The 22,373-nt window shown below is 57.1% G+C and overlaps 2 protein-coding genes across 2 annotated transcripts; both read right to left on the reverse strand.

The window, feature by feature from the left end:
- Window positions 1–228: 228 nt before the first annotated feature.
- On the reverse strand, window positions 229–3,288 carry KIAA1143 (KIAA1143 ortholog). The gene is made up of 3 exons (XM_078881918.1): window positions 3,120–3,288; window positions 1,578–1,698; window positions 229–1,006 (listed from the first exon to the last, which is right to left on the reverse strand). Exons 1-3 carry the CDS (start codon window positions 3,222–3,224, stop codon window positions 708–710), a joined length of 525 nt encoding a protein of 174 aa, XP_078738044.1. The 5' UTR covers window positions 3,225–3,288; the 3' UTR covers window positions 229–707.
- A 2,762-nt stretch (window positions 3,289–6,050) lies between these two features.
- On the reverse strand, window positions 6,051–21,636 carry INTS10 (integrator complex subunit 10). The gene is made up of 17 exons (XM_078882031.1): window positions 21,456–21,636; window positions 20,752–20,819; window positions 20,161–20,264; window positions 19,433–19,572; window positions 18,046–18,127; window positions 17,571–17,711; window positions 16,182–16,281; window positions 14,475–14,644; window positions 13,759–13,889; window positions 13,001–13,160; window positions 12,249–12,331; window positions 11,410–11,550; window positions 10,333–10,441; window positions 9,649–9,728; window positions 9,272–9,437; window positions 7,523–7,616; window positions 6,051–6,262 (listed from the first exon to the last, which is right to left on the reverse strand). The coding sequence occupies exons 1-17, from the start codon at window positions 21,582–21,584 to the stop codon at window positions 6,106–6,108; spliced, it is 2,055 nt and encodes a 684-aa protein (XP_078738157.1). The 5' UTR covers window positions 21,585–21,636; the 3' UTR covers window positions 6,051–6,105.
- Between the last annotated feature and the right edge of the window lie 737 nt (window positions 21,637–22,373).

The raw sequence follows: 22,373 nt of genomic DNA on the forward strand, positions 1-22,373 counted from the left end.
CCTCGCCCACGGCGCACAAATGGCCGAAGTCTTCTTCAAACGACGTCGCGACATCTTCACCCCCCCCCCCCCCCCCTGTGTTTGACCGCTTCCGTTTCTGCCGGCCACGGAGGGTGGGAGCGAGGAAGGGCCGGGCAGCCCAAGGGTGGATTTTCCAGGGCTGCCCTCTGCTCCCCACTGCAGCAGCAGCCGTGCTGGTCGCCCATTGCAGCACTTAGCCAGGTTACAAGCCTGAGATCGAGAGATGACGTCTTTATCATCGGTGCTCTGTTGATATCCGGAAATGTTTATTATTAAAGCCGTTACACACACCCACACGTTGACCGACGCAAAGAAGTTTAACACGCCTCCCCCTAAACTTGGTGTGCCTCAGTGGTGAACACACCGCAAAACAAACCGCAGCCATCTGAGATTAATTCCCAGACAGTCAACATCAGTGGTAGGCAGCGGTACCACCAACCAAGACCCCCCCCCCCCCCCCACGGGTGTCAGCCTGCGCTGCCCACTGTGGTGACGTACGGTTAAACAGCCCCCATATGATCTTGATTTGAAGCTTTCGTGACTGCAGGAATCCATACCAAAGACTAAAGCCCCCATATGACTGACACGACACGGGGGGGGCCTTTCAGCAGCTCACTGATGAGACGGTGGCAGTGGGGGGCGTACAGAACGTCAGCCATCAACCAAACACGATCACCTCGCAGGTTTCAGTCTCCACCGCCGCCGCCACCATCGTCATCCTCTCCGAATGACAGGAGTTTGGCGTTCTTCACGGCCTGGGACGATGACGACGTCGATGACGACGTCGATGACGACGACGACGACGCTGATGCGGAGTCGCCCTTCTTTGAACGTCCACCCTCTTGCTTGCCCCCCTCCCGCCAGCGCTTTGCCGACTTGGCGCCAGCCTTGGTGTCCGGGGTCCCCCCCTCCCGCTTCGCCGGCTTGCGGAAGAGAATTCGCCCGTCGGCGGGACGGTCGTCGGTGACGAACGGGGAGGCTCCACCTGGGAGGATGCACGGGGGGGGGGGGGGGGGGGAGGGAGCGGGGGAGGAGACAAGGCGAGGAATCGTCAACGTTCACCGGCGGTGTCATAAAAGTCGCCCAGCCAGCCAAGACACTGGAGATGTCGGTTATTTTTTGTAATCGTCACGCGCGGGGGGGGGGGGGGGAATGTTCGTAACAACTTAGCGGACACCATTGGAACCTCATTTGTCAGTAAAAATATGATAATTGTTTTTTTACCCTTCTATCTAGCAACAAAACTGACACCTTTTTACAAGGAGTCATGTTTACATAGACCATCTGGTCCAACCCATGTGAGACTAGGCTCTAAGGAAAGCTGTCTCGGGTGTGGACCAATCAACTTCAAGGACAGTGCACATACATTATCAGAGTTATGTTTTTTGTTTGCATTACGACTGCAGGTATTGTGGTCTATGTAAACATGACTCCTTGTAAAAAGGTGTCAGTTTTGTTGCCAGATAGAAGGGTAAAAAACCAATTATCAACTTAGCGGACGTCGCAACGGCCTCTCTCTGCAAAGCGGTTTGCCGGCGTGTGGGCGGCTGCCGTACCCTGGAGTTTGCGAGCCTCCTCTTCCGTGAGGTCGCCGTCTTTCATGATGACCACCTGCGGCCGCTCATCTTCCTTCTCCTCCTCGTCGTCGTCCCGGTGAGGCATCATGGCCGGTCCTCGCTAGGCGCAGGCGAGGGCAGGGGTCGACAAAGGTCACAAAGGTCATTAGGGCAATGGTCAATAATAACGTAAACCGTAGACTCCATTATCCACGTGCGGTTTATCCGATGTGCGGATTAACAGTGCACCCTTGACGTACATTATTTTGACGTAAATTAATAACTCGTGGATTTTCCCTTAAGCCCAAATGAATAATTATCTCATCTTGTAAATGTTCATTACAAGTCACACGGCGCTTAAACCCCAACAAATATGTTGCTCCGGTTAATCAGAAATTCACGCGTCCGCCTCTACAGTACAGTAGTTGCCATATCATTACAACAGTGGGCGGAGTTTGATTGGCGTTGATTGGCGTGGCTCTGCTGCTGTCATCCACTCAGTGGGCCGAGTCTTCTGCTGGGCGGGAGCAGGAAAGTGTTACTATCGCTGAGCACGTGCATCATTGATCGGTCGATCGATAGTATTGGTTCTAAATAGAAATCGTCAGTTGAGCTTCATTTTGAGTGATTTATCCAATTATTTATTTTGTGAGTTTAAATTTATGATCATTTATATCTAAATTAGTGTTTTTTTGGCATAGAGATCCACGGAAAATTGATAATTTAGGATTATCCGAGATTTTGAATTATTCTCCCCATCATGAGCGCAAATAATCGAGTCTACTCCGGCTTATAAAAGTGTCTTTCATATAAAAAAAAATATAAACTACACGGTTGGCTACGTACGCTGCAAAAGAAGTTCAACACACGTAACATCAAACCCAAATCTGTTAACAATATCAATGACTACACTCCAATAAAATGAAGAACTATGATAAAATCAAATAATAATTACAGAGTAAAACAATCAGACTATTTTATGTTAATTTACATGGAAAGCCTTTAGGATAAATGTGTGATTTTCAAGACGTGATCTAAAAAGTGAAGCAGACTCAGAATCCCGATTGAACCGAGGAAAGAGACAGTTTAGAAAACTATACACAGACAAAGATCCCCCGTGTAGCCTCAACAGACTGCAGGGGCAAGTGCTGTTATCGAGAAGCACCTATGAAGGCCGGCACGGCACACGAGGGGGTGAGTGGCCAGCACCACGCCCGACCGCCTTTGTCTCCCCCAGTGTTGACACATAGTGCACACACACACTGTATACACACACATTGTATACACACACACTGCACACACACACAGTGTATACACACTGCACACACACACATTGCACAAATACACACACAATGTGGACACTCACACTACACCCACACTGCACACACACACTGCATATACACACACTCACTCACTGTACACAGACACACTGCATACACACACTGTGCATCCTGTACACCCCCACTGTACACACCGCTGTGCGCACTGTACACCCACTGTACGCCCCCACTGTACACGACGAGAGAGACGCGTCCCAGCCACCTTGGTGTCCACGTTGGGCCCCTCTTTGAAGCCCACGTCCTTCTTGAACTTGCGCAGGAACGACGGCTCCTTGGGCTTCACGTAGGCGATGTTCCTCCCCGCCATGGCGATGGCGCGCGCTCGATTCGCGCAGGCACCCCGCGATCGATCTGCACGGACACCTATAGACTAACATTAGGACCCCCCCCCCCTTCCTGCTCCCAAACAAAAGCTATTTTTTTTTAAATCGTGGTTTTCAATTATTCTTTTTGGAATAATGATGCGATTACTGCATTAGTCACGTCGTTATTGCCAAGCGTAATGATACCGATTGTAAAGGAAATGGTGGCGTCTCTAGTAAGGTTATTCAAAACAGGCGGATGGTAGATACACTAGGCCACCTATGAAAGACACGAAGACCCCACTTGTGGCACGTGATAGTATAGTTACTATTAATATAGTTAGTTAGTACTAATCGCATATCTGCAATTCCCATAAATATGCTAAATTCCTCTTGATATGCAAATTATTTTGTAAAGGCGCTCTTCCCCCTCCAACCCAGCTTAAATAGACGCTCCAAGCCTGGGGTTGTCATTCAGACTCTGTCTTCTCGACAGACCTGTTCTTCACCTGAGGACGGCTGCTTGCGTTGTGGTCGAAACGTCGTAAGAATTATTTTATTATGTTTTATTTTTATTATTTTATTATTTCCATTCTACGTGACTTTAACGAAAGAACCAAGAAGATGAATATAGTTACTAATAAATATAGTTATTAATTTAGTTTAAATATTTTTATTATTTTATTATTTCCCTTCTACGTGACTTTACCGAAAGAACCAAGAAGATGAAGTTCAGTTCAAGTTGTCGCTATCCAATCAAAGTCCGTCGTCTAACCAATCACAAGCCGTCATTCTGGGGCCATGTGCTTTTGTGCCCGATCCACACAAATCATTGACCCTCCCCGCCTCCCCTCGAGATCGGAGTGGAGGATGGCACCACACGCGGGAACCTTCTAACTGCACGGCGCTCATCAGTCACGCGTGATACGTTCCAGAACACAGGCACTCCCCCTCCCCCCCACACACAAAGATCACCCGAGTAGCCCACACAGACTGTAGGGGCAAGTGCTGTTAGCGAGTAGCACCTACGAAGGCCGGCACGGCACACGAGGGGGTGGGTGGCCAGCACCACGCCCGGCCGTGTGGATTTCATACAGCCACTCATCCACCCAGACACTCAACCACTCACTCACAACTCCACCCAGCCACTCATCCACCCAGCCACTCACTCATCCACCCAGCCACTCAACCACTCACTCACAACTCCACCCAGCCACTCAACCACTCGCTCACCCAACCACTCACTCATCCAACCAGCTACTCAACCACTCACTCACAACTCCACCCAGCCACTCAACCACTCGCTCACCCAACCACTCACTCATCCACACTACTCACTCCTCCACCAACCCAGCCACTCAACCACTCACTCATCCACCAACCCAGCTACTCAACCACTCACTCGCTCATCCACCTATCCATTCAACCACTCATCCACCCTGCCACTCGTCCACAATCGCGAAAATTGCTGCAACCACTACACATCTCACAGACGCTGAAATGTTGACAGAGACCCACGGCAATAAGGCAGACAACCAACGTTTACTTTACAATGCAGTGGATACAAGACAAAGCGAGTGTTCTCACATTCGTGGGTCTTCTCCGGGCCCTACCATGTCCCAGCCCACACGAGACACAATGTACAACACTCCCAACGGCACGGGGGCGGTGGCGGAGTGGTTAGTGCACCACGCCACAAACCCTTGACACCGCCAGGCGATTCCCGCCCACGGCTGACATCGGCGGCGAGCGATAGCCGATCTGGGCCTGGGCCTCCCCCGCTCCCATTTGACTAACCAGCACCTACCAGGGTGGTGAAGTATGGTCAAACAATCCTCCCCCCCTCCCACGATAAACACGGTGCTGCCACGCGCGGCGGCGCAGCCCAAGATGTCCAGCATTGGTCGGCACGAAGACATCTCACGGTAGCAACATCTAGAACGTCACCATGACAAATACAAACTCCTGCAATGGGTGAAGGTTAGAGGGGGGGGGGGCGACGTTGGGGAGGGGGGGGGGTGACGTTGGGGAGTGGGGGGGGGTGACGTTAGGGTGGGGGGGGCGACGTTGGGGAGTGGGGGGGGGTGACGTTGGGGAGTGGGGGGGGGTGACGTTGGGGAGGGGGGGGGGGTGACGTTGGGGAGTGGGGGGGGGTGACGTTGGGGAGTGGGGGGGGGGTGACGTTGGGGAGGGGGTGGGGGTGACGTTGGGGAGTGGGGGGGGGTGACGTTAGGGTGGGGGGGGCGACGTTGGGGAGGGGGGGGGGTGACGTTGGGGAGTGGGGGGGGGGTGACGTTGGGGAGGGGGGGGGGGTGACGTTGGGGAGTGGGGGGGGGGTGACGTTGGGGAGTGGGGGGGGGGTGACGTTGGGGAGTGGGGGGGGGTGACGTTGGGGAGTGGGGGGGGGGTGACGTTGGGGAGGGGGGGGGGGTGACGTTGGGGAGGGGGGGGGGTGACGTTGGGGAGGGGGGGGGGGGTGACGTTGGGGAGTGGGGGGGGGTGACGTTGGGGAGTGGGGGGGGGGTGACGTTGGGGAGTGGGGGGGGGGTGACGTTGGGGAGTGGGGGGGGGGTGACGTTGGGGAGTGGGGGGGGGGCGACGTTGGGGAGGGGGTGGGGGCGACGTTGGGGAGGGGGGGGGTGACGTTGGGGAGTGGGGGGGGGGTGACGTTGGGGAGGGGGGGGGGTGACGTTGGGGAGTGGGGGGGGGGTGACGTTGGGGAGGGGGGGGGGGGCGACGTTGGGGAGTGGGGGGTGACATTGGGGAGTGGGGGGGGGTGACGTTGGGGAGTGGGGGGGTGACGTTGGGGAGAGGGGGGGGTGACGTTGGGGAGGGGGGGGGTGACATTGGGGAGTGGGGGGGGGGCGACGTTGGGGAGGGGGGGGGTCAGCCGAGCCCCTGCAGGAGGAGGTTGCGCTCGCTGAGCAGGAAGCGGTGGAGGACGGTGAAGAGAGGCTCGGCGCAGCGCGACACCTGGCGCTCCATGGCCAGCCGGAAGTCCTCCTTCACCCCCTTGGTCACGCCGCGAGTCACCGTCTGCTGCCTGGGCGCCGTGGGGAGCCGGGGGGGGGGGGGGAGCGGCCGTGTTAGAGCGCGGGGGGGTTTCCCCAAATCCAGTCCTTGTGGACCCCCCTCACCACCATCACCACCACGCTCCGCTCCGTCTCTCCACGTTCACCAATCTACTCCTCCCCATTCGAATGAACTCGTTGCACGCTGCTGCACTCGCCGGACTGTTGTTAAACGCGCCCCCCCCCACCCACGTGACGCGGAGAGCAATTGATGCCGTCTGCGTCCATAGAGCCGATTGAGATGCAGTGCGAGATCTAAAAGGGTGGCTAGGAGATGTTAACTCCCTCGCACCATATGCAGGAGGTCGTGGGTTCCATCCCGACTGTGACGTCTGGATAGTTCAAAGCTCCCCCGTGTAGCCTATAACAGACTGTAGGGGCAAGTGCTGTTAGCGAGCAGCACCTATGAAGGCCGGCACGGCACACGAGGGGGTGGGTGGCCAGCACCACGCCCGGCCGCCTTTGTCTCCCCCGTGGCGATGTTTACTACACACCGCACCAGGTACTCAATTGAGGCTGAGTCGACCTAGGGGAGGCCCACGACCGATTCAGATAATCGTCACTGCTGTTGATCGTGAGCGGGAATTGAACTCGGGTCGCCGGGTTCGTAGCGCGCGCACACACACACACAGCTCCCCCACCCACCACCCACTCACTTGGTGAGGATGGCCTGGTTCGTAGCGTGTGCGCACACACACACACACAGCTCCCCCACCCACCCACTCACTTGGTGGGGATGGCCTGGTGCGTAGCGTGTGCGCACACACACACACAGCTCCCCCACCCACCACCCACTCACTTGGTGATGGCCTGGTGCGTAGCGTGCGTGCGCACACACACAGCTCCCCCACCCACCACCCACCCACTCACTTGGTGAGGATGGCCTGGTGCGTAGCGTGCACACACACACAGCTCCCCCACCCACCCGCCACCCACTCACTTGGTGATGATGGCCTGGTTCGTAGTGCGCGCACACACACACAGCTCCCCCACCCACCACCCACCCACTCACTTGGTGAGGATGGCCTGGTGTGTAGCGCGCACACACACACAGCTCCCCCACCCACCCACCACCCACTCACTTGGTGATGATGGCCTGGTTCGTAGTGCGCGCACACACACACACAGCTCCCCCACCCACCACCCACCCACTCACTTGGTGATGATTGCCTGGTTCGTCGCATGCGCGCACACACACACACAGCTCCCCCACCCACCACCCACCCACTCACTTGGTGATGATGGCCTGGTTGGGCAGCAGCTCCAGCTGCACGCGACCGCCCTCCGGCGTGCGGAGGAACGCAAACTCCTCCAGCATGTCCACGTCTCACGCGGGGGGGGGGGGCCGCAGGGTCAAGGAACGTTTAATGTCTCGCAGTTGCTGAGCACAGGCCCACAGGCAACAGGCAGCACGGCCGCAAGAGCTGTCGTCGATGAGGGTGTTTATGCGTTTGCTGAATCGACAACAATTACAATTCTCCAAAAGGCGAGCGCTCGGTTTGTATTTTTAAATCACGGTTGACGAGCACAGCCACACAGGCACACAGCCCCACAGGCACACAGCCCTATAGGCTCACAAGCACACAGCCCCACAGGCACACAGCCCTATAGACACACTAGCACACAGCCCTATAGGCTCACAAGCACACAGCCCTATAGGCTCACAAGCACACAGCCCCACAGGCACACAGCCCTGTAGGCTCACAAGCACACAGGCACACAGCCCCACAGGCACACAGCCCTATAGGCACACAGCCCCACCACTCTGGCCTTTCAGAATCCTTTGCTCGACAGCACCGGTGAGACAAGGCCACAAAGGAGGCCTTCTCTGGTGGAGACCAATCATTTTCAAGCACAACGGATACATTGTTACCAAAGCGTGGTTGTTTGCATGCTTTGCCACAAGCGTGTGTGGTTAATGCAAACTTGATGATGCCTTGCAATAGGTGTGTCTATTTGGTGTGTCAACATCTAAACACAGCTCCCTGTGTTCTTGCCAGAAAGGGCTAAAGTCTTTTTTTTCATCATCTTCATTATGGCAATAAAAGGGGCCCATAGACTGTCCCGAATTGGCCACAATCCGCCAAGGGCTTGCTTGCGTGCCGATTTAATCTAAACCAAAACTACACAGATGAAGTGGCTTATCGCGTGGCAATGTATTGCAGCCAAATACGGGAGGACCCGGAGAAAAATCCACGCGACCACAGGGAGAGAGACACGCAAACTCCAAATTTACAGCAGGCGTCAGGGTCAGGATTGAACCCACGACCTCCCGTATACCAGGCGAGGTAGTCAACATCTCCTAGCCGCCGTGGCACTCATGCAGGCCGGATGCAAAGAGACTTTACTGCTGTTATGGGTTCTCTTCGTCCTGGACAAACGGCGGTTGTCACCTGAAGCCCGTGGCTAACGGGGTCCCCTGCCTCACACCACAGTGTCAAGGTGCAAAGCCCTCTCCATATACACAGAGCTCCACCGGAGGCATCTGGCTATCACAACGATAGCTCAACGAAGTGGCCAATCATCATCATCAGGTGTAAATGTATAGCAGCAGCCAAATACTCTAAACGCCTGTTGAAGCTAAATGTGCAGTCAGTGCTGGTTCGCCGAATGGGGGTGGGGGGGAGGCCCAGGTCCAGATTGGCGATCACTCACCACCCATGTCAGCTGTGGTCGAGAATCAAATTCGAGCGGTGGTGATGGTTTGCAGCATAGTGCGCTAACCGCGGCGCCTCCGCCCCATGCCGTAGCGAGAGTGTTGTACATCGCGTCTCGTCTGGGTGGACATGGCAGGGCCCGGAGAAAACCGACGACCACCACGGGGAGAGAGACACGCAGACTCCTAATATACAGCAGGCGTCAAGATCGGGATCAAACCCACGACCTGCCGCATACCAGGCGAGGTAGTTAACATCTCGCCAACGCGGTTTCCCAATTTCGTGGCTCCGTCTCCATGGCGACGGCGGTGGCCGTGAGGATACTGGTGACGTAGTTGAAGAAGTTCTCGTACTGCAGGCCGCCCTGCAGGCAGATCCGCTCCACGGCGCGCAGGAACAGTGCCTCGCCCTTCGGCCAATCGTGCTGCAGCATCACGATCACGTGACCCAGCGCCAAGTCGTCGCGAGACACCTCGCTGAACGCGTGCGGCTGGCGGGGGAGGCGAGGAGAGGGGATTCAAAGACGACGATGGTTGACGTCGCCACGCAAGTAGCGTCGGGTTTGCTCTATCCACCGCTGGATGAAGGGCTCCCCCCCCACACACCGTGCCCCGAGACGTACCCCACACACGCCTCCCCCCCTCCCTCTCCTTCCCCCTCTTCATGGCCGACTCGCCGTCGTCAGCCACCGAGCCGCTCACCTTGAAGCAGGAGAGGACGATCTGTACGCCGTGCGAGATGATGGCGCGGTCAGTGCACGGGACGAGTTGCAGGTCTGAACCTGCGCACGCGCACGCGGAGTGACACACACACACACACGCGCTACTCGTGACGCGAGCACGTGCAGACGTAGAGACGCGCAAGAAGCTCAACACGCATGCGGGCACTGCAGGTCAAAACAACACACTCACATACTCACCCCACTGCGGGTCACAACACAATCACCCGCCCACTCACCCACCCACTCACTCACCCAACCACTCACGCACCCACTCACTGACCCAACCACTCACGCACCCACCCATTCACCCACCACACTGCAGGTTACAATACAATCACCCACCCACTCACCTATCCACCTACCCACCCACCCACCGCACTGCGGGTCACGTCACTTCTATTTCTGCATGTTCCCTCGCACTGCTCCACTTCGGAATTCCCCCTCCCCTCATTGTCTCTTCCACCCCCCCCCACCCTCCCCTCCTATAAACAGCCTCAAGTCAATTCGAGAAACAAACGAACTCCAAACTGCGACACCTTTAACGGTGATCGTGCCAATTATCTACACATTTCTTTGCCGACCACTTGGCAATTTGGGCCTTCTTCGGGCCTTTGCTCAGCCACCGCGACTTTGTAAAAGCGAGAAATGCGGGACACGTTCACACCTTTGGCGAACTTGGGTTTGACGCGCGGCGGCTCGTCGACAAGCCTGGGCACGTCGGTGGCGTTCGGCGCCACAATCGGCGCCACCTCCAGCACCCTCTCGCACGCCGCCTGCGCAACGGGCGCAACATTAAAGCGGGGAAGAAAAATCACGCGCGGCGCTCCGTATGCGTGCGCGTACGATGGACATCCTTGGCACCGTGCGTAGCCAACCGCGCTATTTGGAGTTGCGGCGGGGACGACGACAAACTCAACACAAAAGGAAGCTTTAAAGGAATTAGCTTTCGATCCAGATTCAAAAGTGTATAGCTCCGTGGCTTCCTAAAGAGCGTTCCAGACGACCGCAGAGGTGCATCTAAAAGCACTCGATGCGGTGACCACCGTCTTTGTTTGATGTCCAGCCAGAAGCCTCCGGAAGGCTTCATCCTCGGAAGGAAGCGTTTGATTAGCGACGCTAAACGGTCGCGCCCACGCCGGGGCCAGCGCAGGGAGCGATCGCGATCCGCGAGGCCGCGGTGAGACGAGGGGGCACTGGGCTTTCTCCCTGCGCCCAGTCCCCCGACGGCAACGCAGCTTCAACGCGACGGTGAAGTCCGTGTCGGATCGTCTCCGAGGAGGGACAGCGCTAACGCGTGGGCGCTTTCAACCTCAGCTGGCAGCCACGCAACTGCCCGCGAGTAAACCGCACTAAATCTTCTGACACGGGAGCGAGAGAGAAGCCCACACCTGGGGCTGATGAATCGTCACAAGCCGGGCGGGAGAACAGCCGATTTGTCTCGTGCCGTTGAATCCCGGGCGGTAGCGCAACACGCAAATACAAAGATCCCCCGGATAGCTTGCAACAGACTGTCGGGGCAAGTGCTGTTAGCGAGCAGCACCCATGAAGGCTGGCACAGCACACGAGGGGGTGGGTGGGTGGCCAGCACCACGCCCCACCACCTTTGTCTCCCCAGTGGCGATGTTTACACATCGCACCAGGTAATCACTTGAGGCCGAGTCGACCTAGGAGAGGCCCAGGACCGGTTCAGATAATCGTCTCACACACACAGACACACGCACGCACGCACGCGCGCGCGTACCAGGTGTTCACCCAGAGCCAGGTGGCACGCCGCCATCTGGAGCAGCACGCGCTTGGCATCTGCCCACACTTGACCTTTGACACCGGCTTGACCTCCGGCCTGCTGCTGCTGCAGAGTGGCGATGGCGTGACGGTACTGCCCCTGCGCGCGTCGCAAGCGGGCGAGAAGAAACGGGCGCTACACCTTGCACTTCATTTTAACCGCAGTCCTTTTTTTCGCACAACGTCTCATAATTATCCACGATAGGATTGTCCCGTTTGGACGCGGGTGAAGGGTGGGTGAGAGGCAAGTCAGTGTCTTTCCCAATCTTCTCTCGGCCTCTCTCTCTGTTCCTCCTCCTCCCTGTGCCCAATCCCGTTTCTGATCCTTCTCCCAACTTGCACCCCTCCACTCGGATAAACTTCCCCTCTACAATGAGCAGCACTGCCCAGACTCAACACTACCCATAGACTCAGCACTGATCATAGACTCAGCACTGATCATAGACTCAGCACTGATCATATATACAACACTGCACCATAGACTCAGCACTGCCCTTGTACATGAAGCAGTCCCTCCCCTTCACTTCCTTCCGTTCCTCTTTAAAAGCTCACCTCTTATCCACTCCCCATTCTCTTCCTATTCTGCTTTCGTGACCCCTAAGCACCCCTCTATCTCCGTCACTCATTCCTCAATCCACGCACCGTTGTGTAAGCCATGGCCATCAAGCACGTCGAATGAAGGTGCTCTACAAATATAAATTAGATTGAAGGAAACGCGGCCGGGGCGTGGTGCTGCTCGCTAACGGCACTTGCCCCAACAGCCCGTGCAGGTTACACGGGGGATCTTTGTCTCTGTACCTGGTATATGAGCATGTCCGACAGGAACGCAAGGAGCCAGGGCCACGTCTCAGTTCTCCACTGCATGCGCACCCACAGGAACTCTACACAAACACACAGCCGCGATCACCGCCATCCACTCACACGCAAAGCCACTCTCTCGCCCACACAAAGACAAAGATTCCCCCGTGTAGCCTTAACAGACTGCTGGGGCAAGTGCTGTTAGCGAGTAGCACCTGTGAAGGCCGGCACGGCACACGAGGGGGTGGGTGGCCAGCACAACGCCCGGCCGCCTTTGTCTTCCCAGTGGCAATGTTTTTACACACCACACCAGGAAGTCATTTAAGGCTGAATCGACCTAGGGGACACCCGGGACCGGTTCAGATATACGGCAATGGTGTCGGCCGTGAGCGGGAATCGAACTTGGGTTGCCGGGTGCGTAGCGCAGCGCGCTAGCGACTGCACTACTGCTCCACTCACGTGCACAAAAAAGAGTACACACACACTCAGATTACACACACACACACACGAGCCCACACACATGAACGCACACACGCGTGCACACACACACGCGTGCACACACACACATACGCCCATGCACGCGTGCACACACACGCGCGTGCACACACACATACGCCCACACACACACGTACGCACAAACGCGTGCACACACACACACAAGCACACACGCGTGCACACACAAACGCGTGCACACACACATGAACGCACACACACGCGTGTGCGCACACACACACGCCCACGCACGCGCGCACCCTTCTCGAGTGCCGGGTGAGCGTGCAGCACGTCCCAGGCCTCGCGTGCGATGCGGAAGCTCTCCAGCACGTCGGCGGCGCTCGCCGGGCCCGCCGCGCCGGGCAGCAGCCCGCTCGGCACCGCCACGTGCCGGCTGCGGTAGTACTCCTCCTCCGCGCTCTGCCGGGGAGACAGCGGCGGCGGCACGCGCACGCACGTCGGCGCTCGGTGAAAATCGCGGTTCATCCGCCCTTACCGCCTCCACCTGTGGCAGCGAGAGACACAGGCAGGGCCCTCCCGAACAAGAGTCACTCGCCACGGGTGGATCTTTGGATAAGCAGAGTGTGTGGCATTCCTGGGTAAGTAATTATGTTATTACTACTACGACTACCAAGTAGCGTCAGGTGCCACACGTCACGCATCCGTGGTGGCGAGGCGTTAACTCCCTCGCCTGATACGCAGGAGGTCGTGGGTTCGATTCCGACCCCGACGCCTGCTGCTGTATATTTTCAGTTTGCGTGTCTCTCTCTCTCTCTGTGGTTGCGTGGATTTGTCTCCGGGTCCTCCGGTTTTTCCCCCTCCACATTTAGACTCAACGTCGCGCGTTTAAGAGTGTTTGGCTGCTGCTATAGATTTCCACGCGACAAGCCACTTCGTTCGGCTATAATTTGTGGCCACGTAGCTTCTGAAAAACAGCCGCACGGCGCATTTATAGCAGCCAACTCGTGGTACGGTGGTGTAGGACGGGGGCGCGTCGAGCGAGCGGTGGGGTCCCTGCCTGGCCCCCCTCCTCCAACTTGCGCCGCTTGCTGCCGCCGCCGCCGCCGTGCTTGGCGCGGTCGGCCTCGCCGCTCACAAACAGCTGAGAGAGCTCCTCCAGCAGCACCAGCCCGCCCACCCCGCTCACTCCTGCACGCGGCACACAAAGACAAAGTTCCCCCCCGTACAGCTTCGCAACAGACTTTTTTGGGGCAAGTGGCGTTCGCGAGTAGCACCCTACGAAAGGCCGGTACGGCACACCAAGGGGGTGGGTGGCCAGCACCACGCCCGGCCGCCTTTGTCTCCCCAGTGGCGATGTTTAAACGCCGCACAAGATACTCATTTGAGGCCGAGTCGACCTGAGGGAGGCGCGCTACCGGTTCAGGTAATCGTCACTGCTGGTGTTGGCCGTGAGCGGGAATCGAACCCGGGTCACCAGGTTCGTAGCGGAGCGCACTAATCGCTACACCACCGCTCACTCCCACTATCACTCCCCACACACACACACACATGAACGTACACGCAGGTACACACACGCACGTGAACGTATACGCACGCATACACACGAACGTACACGCACAACAACCGCCATTCGCCACTAAGTGGCGGTGACGTCACCACGATGCTTGTGCCAGGCCAAGAGCACCTTGAGGCCGCCACGTGAAGTGTACACGCGCACACGCGCACGGGCACGCACACGGGCACGCACACACGCACGCACGCGCGCAGACGCACCCGAGAAGAGCGTGGGCGTGACGCTGCTCAGGTAGCCGTGAGCGTGGCGGAAGAAGAGGATGGCGGCGGTCATCACCACCTGCTGCCGCAGGTTCCTCTGCGCCTCGTCCTCCCCGCCGGTGACGTAGCGCGACGCCTCCCGGACGCGCTGCAGCACCTCCCCGCACGGCCTGGAGTGCCCATCGCGACGGCAGGGGCTCAGGCGCGCACGCTCTCCCGTGCACACGTGGGGGCCCCTTGCCTGAAGCAGGACTGCTTCGTCTCATCCCCATAGTTGCGTTCGACCACAGCCACATTTGCAGGTCGCAAAAGAACTAACAACTCACTCACCAACTCATGCACTCAGCCACGCACCAAGTCACCCACGCACCAAGTCACCCACTCACCAAGTCACCCACTCACCCACTCACCAACTCACGGACTCACGCACTCACGCACTCACACACTCACACAAACACCCACTCGCCCACCTCGCATCTCCAATTAAAGCGGTAGGCTACGTACGGTGCGAAATAAGTTCAATATCCACTCGCTCGCCCACTCACTCGGCCACACACTCGGCCACACACTCGGCCACACACTCGGCCACACACTCGGCCACACACTCGGCCACACACTCGGCCACACACTCGGCCACACACTCGGCCACACACTCGGCCACACACTGGCCTATCAGGTCGTGCTCATTAGCCACAAAGCGCTTGCCACGAATGAACCACAATAACTTTGCTGATCTCGTCAAGGAGCATAAACCACCATCACGCGAGCTCCGGTCATCCTCGCAGCAGCAGCAGCGGCGGCGGCTTTTGGCTACCCGTCGAATAAATACGGCGGTCACCGCATCGCGTGGCGCTTTCAGACGCGCTTCTGCGGCCGTCTGGAACGCTCTTCCTTCTGATATTAGGAAGCCACTGGAGCTATGCACCTTTAAATCGTCGTCTAGATCGACAAACTGATTTATTTAGAACTGATTTTTGTATTTAGTTTGTTGTCCTTCCCACGCAACTCCGATGAACACGGTTAGCTATGTACGGTGCAAAAGAAGTTCAACGTACAAAAAACCTACTCGCTCTCACACAGCCACCGTATTGCAGGCCACAACAACAACACACGTGTATGCATCTTGCACTTCCTTTGCACCGTACGTAGCCCACTGTGCCAATCGTGGGATTCTTTACTCGTTCGACCTCCCACACGGCCACTCGGTTTATTCACCACACCGAAGATCACTTCTCAATCCGCTTCTTGCCTCACACTGCTCCACCGTGGAATTCCCTCCTCCCATCGTCCCATCGTCGTCGTCATCGTCGTCATCGTCGTCATCGTCGTCATCGTCCCTCTTCCCAAGCTCTCATAACAACCTCGCTCAATTCAAGGTAAGAAGGATTGTTTCGTCACAAACTCTTGTATCTACCCCTTCGATAGCGCTGTTTGCTGCTGGCCGCTTTGGCGTTTGAGCATTTGGGCTGGTTCTCAGCTACTGTGGAAAATAAAATATGGGGGGCGAGGGCATCGGACTGTCCCATCGGGGTGCAGAATGCCCGCGGGATTCCAGATTATCAGTCCGCGTGTCTCTCTCAGCGGGTTCACAATGGCCGGGTCTGGGATGCCGAGTTGCTAAGCAACCAGACAAGGCACCAAGGTGTTCTAGCGACTCGCTTTGGGGAGAGAGGGGGGGTTGACAATTTGCGGGCTGCCCAGGCTCACCGGTTTGGGCGGTCGGTCTGCCAGTCGCAGCGAGAGCCGATGGTGTGAAGCAGCTGAGTGAGACGGGACCAGGTCTCCACCACGCCGCAGTCCGAAACCACTGGGAACATCAGGACATGCAGCAGCATCAGCAGCAGTATTATTAGTAGTAGCATCATCAGCAGCAGCCTTGGTTTCACGAGCAGCAGCATCACCAGCAGCAGCATCAGCAGCATTCTGCACTTCCTTATTAGCACGGTTGGAAACGCATGGTGCAAAAGAAGTTCAATATCCCATACATCAGCAGCAGCAGCAGCAGTATTAGACGCATCATCAACAGCAGCCCTGGTTTCACGAGCAGCAGCACTCGAAGCAGCATCGGCAACAGTGGTATCATCAACATCACCACAAGCAGCAGTAACAGGACCCTGCGGGGTGGGCTGGTAGGAATAATACTAATACCGGTACAGGGATATCGACCGCACACACACGCACACGCGCACACACGCGCATAAACGTACACACGCACACACACACGCACACACACCGCACGCACACACACGTACACACACATGCACGCACGCACACGCACACGTAATGAAGTTGTGTTGCTACGCTTCCAGTTCGCCGTGAATAACGATCCGAAGCCCAATAGCGCCCATTCATCACGCCGCTCGAGTGGGCCGGACACGCACACACGCACACACGCACGCACACACACGCACACAGTCACACATATACACACACGCACGCACACACACGCGCATACACACGCACACACGCAAACACACACGCACACACACACACGCGCAGGGGGAGCGGGCGGCCATCTTGTCGGACGGACGGACGGACAAACGGACGGACAAACGGACGCGGACGGACGGACAAACGGTCGGACGATATAATCTATTGGTGGTCTGGTCCACTTCGTTCCTACCAGTATTAGTAGCATCATCAACAGCAGCCCCGGTGTAATGTGCAACAGCAGCACCGATAGCAGCATCAGCTGTAGCAACACCACTCGCAGCACTATCAGCAACAGTCGAATCATCAGCATCACTAGCAGCAGCAACAGTTGAATTATCAACATCAGTAACATCAGCTTCCCTAGCATCAGCAGCGGTAGTAGTAATATCAACCTCATCATCAGCATCAATGGAATCGCTATCGTCACAAGAACTAACGTTCACATCGTCACTAGCAGCAGGCAGCTTCCCGACAACGATGGCCGGTGGTCGAGACGCATGACAGAGTGGCAGGCAAAGGAAGGGGAAGGCACTTGACAGCTGTGTGGGCACGTCCACCACGGAGATGGAGCGACGAACTCGACTCAACGGATTGCCGCATCGCAAGAATCGCGACGGCTCGGGGAGGCATTCGTCCAGCAGTGGGTAGACCGTGGCTGCTTACCGGGGTGCGGGGAGTCGCCCAGGTTGGTGCGCGTCGTGGTGGTGATGTAGAACTCTGCTGCCTTGAGCAGGTACTTGTAGAGCAGCGGGCGAGGGAGGCACACGTCCGGGTTGCCCAAGATCACGGGCAACAGCTCGCACACTGCACGCGGCAAAAACAACAACAAGTTGAGCGCACTCCAGCGTGGACCGCAAGTCACTTGAAAGAGATCTCGTGAGTGGGTCTGCGATGTTCCGCCTCCACGAGCCCCTTTTGTCGAACACACGCACAGGCCGACGCATCCAAGAATCGGGAGTCTTTGATCTCGACCGGAGGTGTCGGGACGAGCCACCAAGCTCCCTTTCACAGATGCCCACCGCCTACCCTCCACGAGACTCCCCAACGGAGACTCTAATCCGGGGACCCGCCGCGGAGAGCGCAAACCGAATAAAGTTCGGGGAAAATGAGAAATGTAGAAAATGTTGACGGCGGTTACCAAAGAGCTTTCGGAAACAGCCGGTGGGCGAGTTTTGCCCTTCCTGCTTCTCGGAGTCCAGCAGCGTCTCGGCGAGTTTCACCTGGAGGCACAAAGACAAGACAAAGATTCCCCGTGTAGACTTAACAGACTGTCGGGGCAAGTGCTGTTAGCGAGCAGCACCTATGAATGCCGGCACGGCACACGAGGGGGTGGGTGGCCAACACCACGCCCGGCCGCCTTTGTCTCCCCAGTGGCGATGTTTACACATCGCACCAGGTACTCATTTGAGGCTGAGTCGACCGAAGGGAGGCCCAGGATCGGTTCAGATAATCGTCACCGGTGTTGTTTATTATCCTAACCCTCCACATTGGACACCCATAGACTCGCACAAACACCCATAGACTCGCACAGAGACCCATAGACTCAGGCAGAGACACAAACTCACGAAGAGACCCATAGACTCGGGCAGAGTCACATAGACTCACACAGAGACCCATAGACTCAGGCAGAGGCCCATAGACTCTAGAATTTTAAACGATTTTGTATGCCCCGTGTAGTGTTCTATATTCACTACTCCCACCCCTACAGTATCGCTAGAAATGTTATGGCTTGCGAACCTCTTCCACCGTTTCAATTCAACTCGGTGTTTATTTGCTACGAGGAAAATCCCACATAGCCAGTTACCCAGCTAGTTTCGGTAGCAACAGCCCGCAGCAGCCACTAACAATAACAACAGAGTTACTGTTGGGGTGCAGAGGAGCCCAGCCAGTAGCCAGCCAGGAAACTCGAGGGATAGAATATTTTCCGTAGCAGTATGACTGATAATTGGACTCTTCTTCAGGAGGGTGCTGCCAAGATTTCGCAGCCGGGGGGCGAGAGTTTGCTACGAGCAATCTGCGGTGTTCACTTTTCCAATTTTGGCAAATGCGGATTCGTGACGCCCGGCACACGATGACCTGCTCCTGCCAACGACATCACGGGATCTCTACCGTACACCGTCGCAGTATTTTCTGGGATTAATACAGCCGTCATGTTAGTCTGGGCCACCTGCCGTATTACCGCTTGCGTGGCATTCAGCTTCCCGATGGCTGGGTGGTGGCCAACCCTTTATTTGTGTAGAACTTCTTTCGCACCTTACGTAGTGAACCATGCAAATTGGAGGTGTGGGGTAAATCAATAAGTATATATACTATGTAAATGTACGTATGTAACAAAGCCAGGCGGCCGGGCGTGGTGCTGGCCACCCACCCCCTCGTGTGCCACAGCGCCACCCTTCACAGGTGCTGCTACTCGCTAACAGCACTTGCCCCAACAGGCTGTTGAGGCTATACGGGGGGAGGAGGATCTTTGTCTCTGTATGCAACGAGCCCCCTCCGGAGCGATCGGCGCCGCCGCCGAGACTGACCCCGTGCTGCACGACGGCGTCGGGGAAGCGTCGCAGCAGCAGCATCACCGCTTCGGCCTGCTGCAGCGCGCCGTACTGCTGCTCCGCCGACTTGTACAGCACGTCGCACTGCACGGGGGCGGGCAGGCACTCGAACACACCTGCCCGGAGCGCGCACACGACACGGCCATTATCTAGCCACTGCTGCATGAAGGCCGCGTCACACTGGTGCCATTAGACACTCAAAACACGGCTGCTCACAGCGCTAATACAAGAGCCATGTTACATTCACTGCTCCTCCGCCGACTGTGAGTGCATGTTGCACTCCTGGTACTGCTACTGCTGTTGCTACTGCTGCTGTCACCAGCGCTGTTGATGTTGCTGCCGATGGCGATGTCGATTCTGATACTGCTGCCGATGCAGCCGCTACTCCTGCTGTTACCACTGTTGCTGCTGCTACTCCTGCTGTTACCACTGTTGCTGCTGCTACTCCTGCTGTTACCACTGTTGCTGCTGCTACTCCTGCTGTTACCACTGCTTCTCCCAACTGCCACTGGTGTTGTTGCCTTGCTACTCATACTGCCGCTGCTACCACTGCTGCATAGTCCGCCCCTGGGAACCGTCCACGCTGATGCCAACCACGGTGGAATCTGTGAATGATGACTCCCAGGAGCTGCTGCTGCTGCCTGTGTTGATGCAGCGGTGTGCCGAGTGGCTGTGCGCGTGTGACGAGCAGTGCGTGAACTCACAGCGCAGGAACTGTGTTTGAGCGTCGGGATTTTCCGCACGCAGAGCGGAGGTGATGCAGTTGATTTCTCTCCACAGTGGAGGCTTTTCTGGGAACTGCACAAACCTGCAAAGACAAAGATGCACCGGATAGCCTTATAAAGTCTGTGGGCTCAAGTGCTGTTTAGCGAGCACCTAAGAAGGCCGGCAAGGCACACGAAGGGGTGGGTGGCCAGCACCACGCCCGGCCGCCTTTGTCTCTCGTGGCGATGTTTACACACTGCACCAGGTACTCATTTGAGGCCGAGTCGACCTAGGGGAGACCCAGGACTGGTTTAGATAATCATCACAACTCGGGTCGCCGCTGCACTACTGCGACCCTAAACCCCACAAACTCACTCACTCACACTCTGCACGGACAGGGATCATATAAACTCCAAATATACAGCAGGCATCGACTTCCTGTGCACCAGGCGAGGTAGTCAACATCTCCCAGCCACCGTGATGATGATGAGAGAGACATTATAGAGCAGCAGGCGTCAGAGTCAGGATGTGACCCACGACCTCCTGTGCACCAGGCGAGGTAGTCAACATCTCCTACCCACCGTACTCACATCTCGCACAGCAGCCGCGCCGCGTCCGTCGCTCGCTGAGCATTCTTCTCCAGAAGATACATTTCAAACTAGAGGTGGGGGGATGGGGAGCGTGGTGGTGGGGGGGGTAAGGCCACAAAACAGCAAGTAGGTTACTAACCGAGGCTTATTTTCCTCACTAAATATTTCAATGGATCGCTGCGAACCTGGAGGTGGTGGCACGTGAGCACGTGGCAGAGCCCACGGTGAGATACTGGATGTGGTGTGTCCGGGTAATGGACTGGAGTCAGAATATTTATTTATTTACACTGCACGAGGAATCCGATGAGCAATAAAGCTCTTTAGTTTCTCACAGATGTCCAGTAGGGGGCACGGGTTCCAGAACGTCCCAACAACAAACAATACAAACATGTAACAGCAGTGCCGCAGCGTACAAGCAAGATAAACAAATCACCCAAACATCAACAAACACGACCCAGGCCAAGCGCACCGTGCACACAACACCCACCGCAGCTCTCAGGACGAACACGGCCCAATGAGCGACTTAGCTCGCGGCTGACTCGGTAACTGACTGAACGAATGAGTGAAGTCGTGAACGACAGAGCGGGCGAGCGAGCGAGTGAATGAATGAATGGAGGCCTGCGTGTCAACACTGCGGCAAGGCCTGCCCTCCCCCTGAGCTCTCTCTCTCTCTCTCTGCCCCCCCCCCCCGTGCCGCCCCGCACCTGTATGGCGAAGTCCCCGGGGTAGATGGTTCTCGCCGTTAGCAGCCACGCCTTGGCCGCCCACGGGTCGCGGCCCGCGAGACCGTGCGCCTTGCGCACCACGAAGTCGAGCTCAGGGGCCGCCGCCATCCTCGATACCACTCCGCTCTTGACCCCCCACCCCTCCTCCTCCTCTTTGACGTGATGACGTCACCGCGTCGTCGGCTTGCCCCTGCGCGGTGACGTCACCGCGTCGTCGGCTTGTCCTCGGCCGGCCCTGCGCGGTGACGTCACCGCGTCGTCGGCCGCCCGACGCGTTGACGCCACCACGCTCAAAACGTCGTGACGTTGTCCCCCCCCCTGGCAACGCGACGGCGCGGTGACGTCATTGCGATTGTCAACTCCCCCGACCTCACTTGAACGCAAGGCGATTGCGTCACTAAAGTAATGTACCCAATGACGTCATGGCTGCCCTCGCGTTGTTTGCTAAACGTCGTGACGCCCCCGCGCGATTATCAACCTCCCGACTCTTCATCAACCTCCCATTACATATTTTGAACGCAGAGCGATGACGTCACTAAAAGGGAATTTAATATCAACACATTCCTGCGGAAGGAGCTGGTAGGAACGTTGGGTTGCTCGGTCAATGGCCAGGGTCAGCGGCGGCGTGGTGTATTCCGCAAATATGCCCGACTGTGAGGGCGGGCACAAGCCGGCGTGAGTAGGTTAAACTTTGAGTTTTATAAGGGCACCACGGGGTGACCAGCCCCTCCCCTCCCCACCCAGCCCCACCCCTCCCCACCCAGCCCCTCCCCACACACCCCTCCCCACCCAGACCCTCCCCACCCAGCCCCACCCCTCTCCCTCCTCACCCAGCCCCTCCCCACCCTCCCCTCTCCACCCAGCCCCACCCCTCCCATTTCTGGATCCACGACGGAC

This window comes from Lampetra fluviatilis, chromosome 63 (assembly GCF_964198595.1).
Source record: "Lampetra fluviatilis chromosome 63, kcLamFluv1.1, whole genome shotgun sequence".
In the NCBI taxonomy this organism is placed as follows: domain Eukaryota; kingdom Metazoa; phylum Chordata; class Hyperoartia; order Petromyzontiformes; family Petromyzontidae; genus Lampetra; species Lampetra fluviatilis.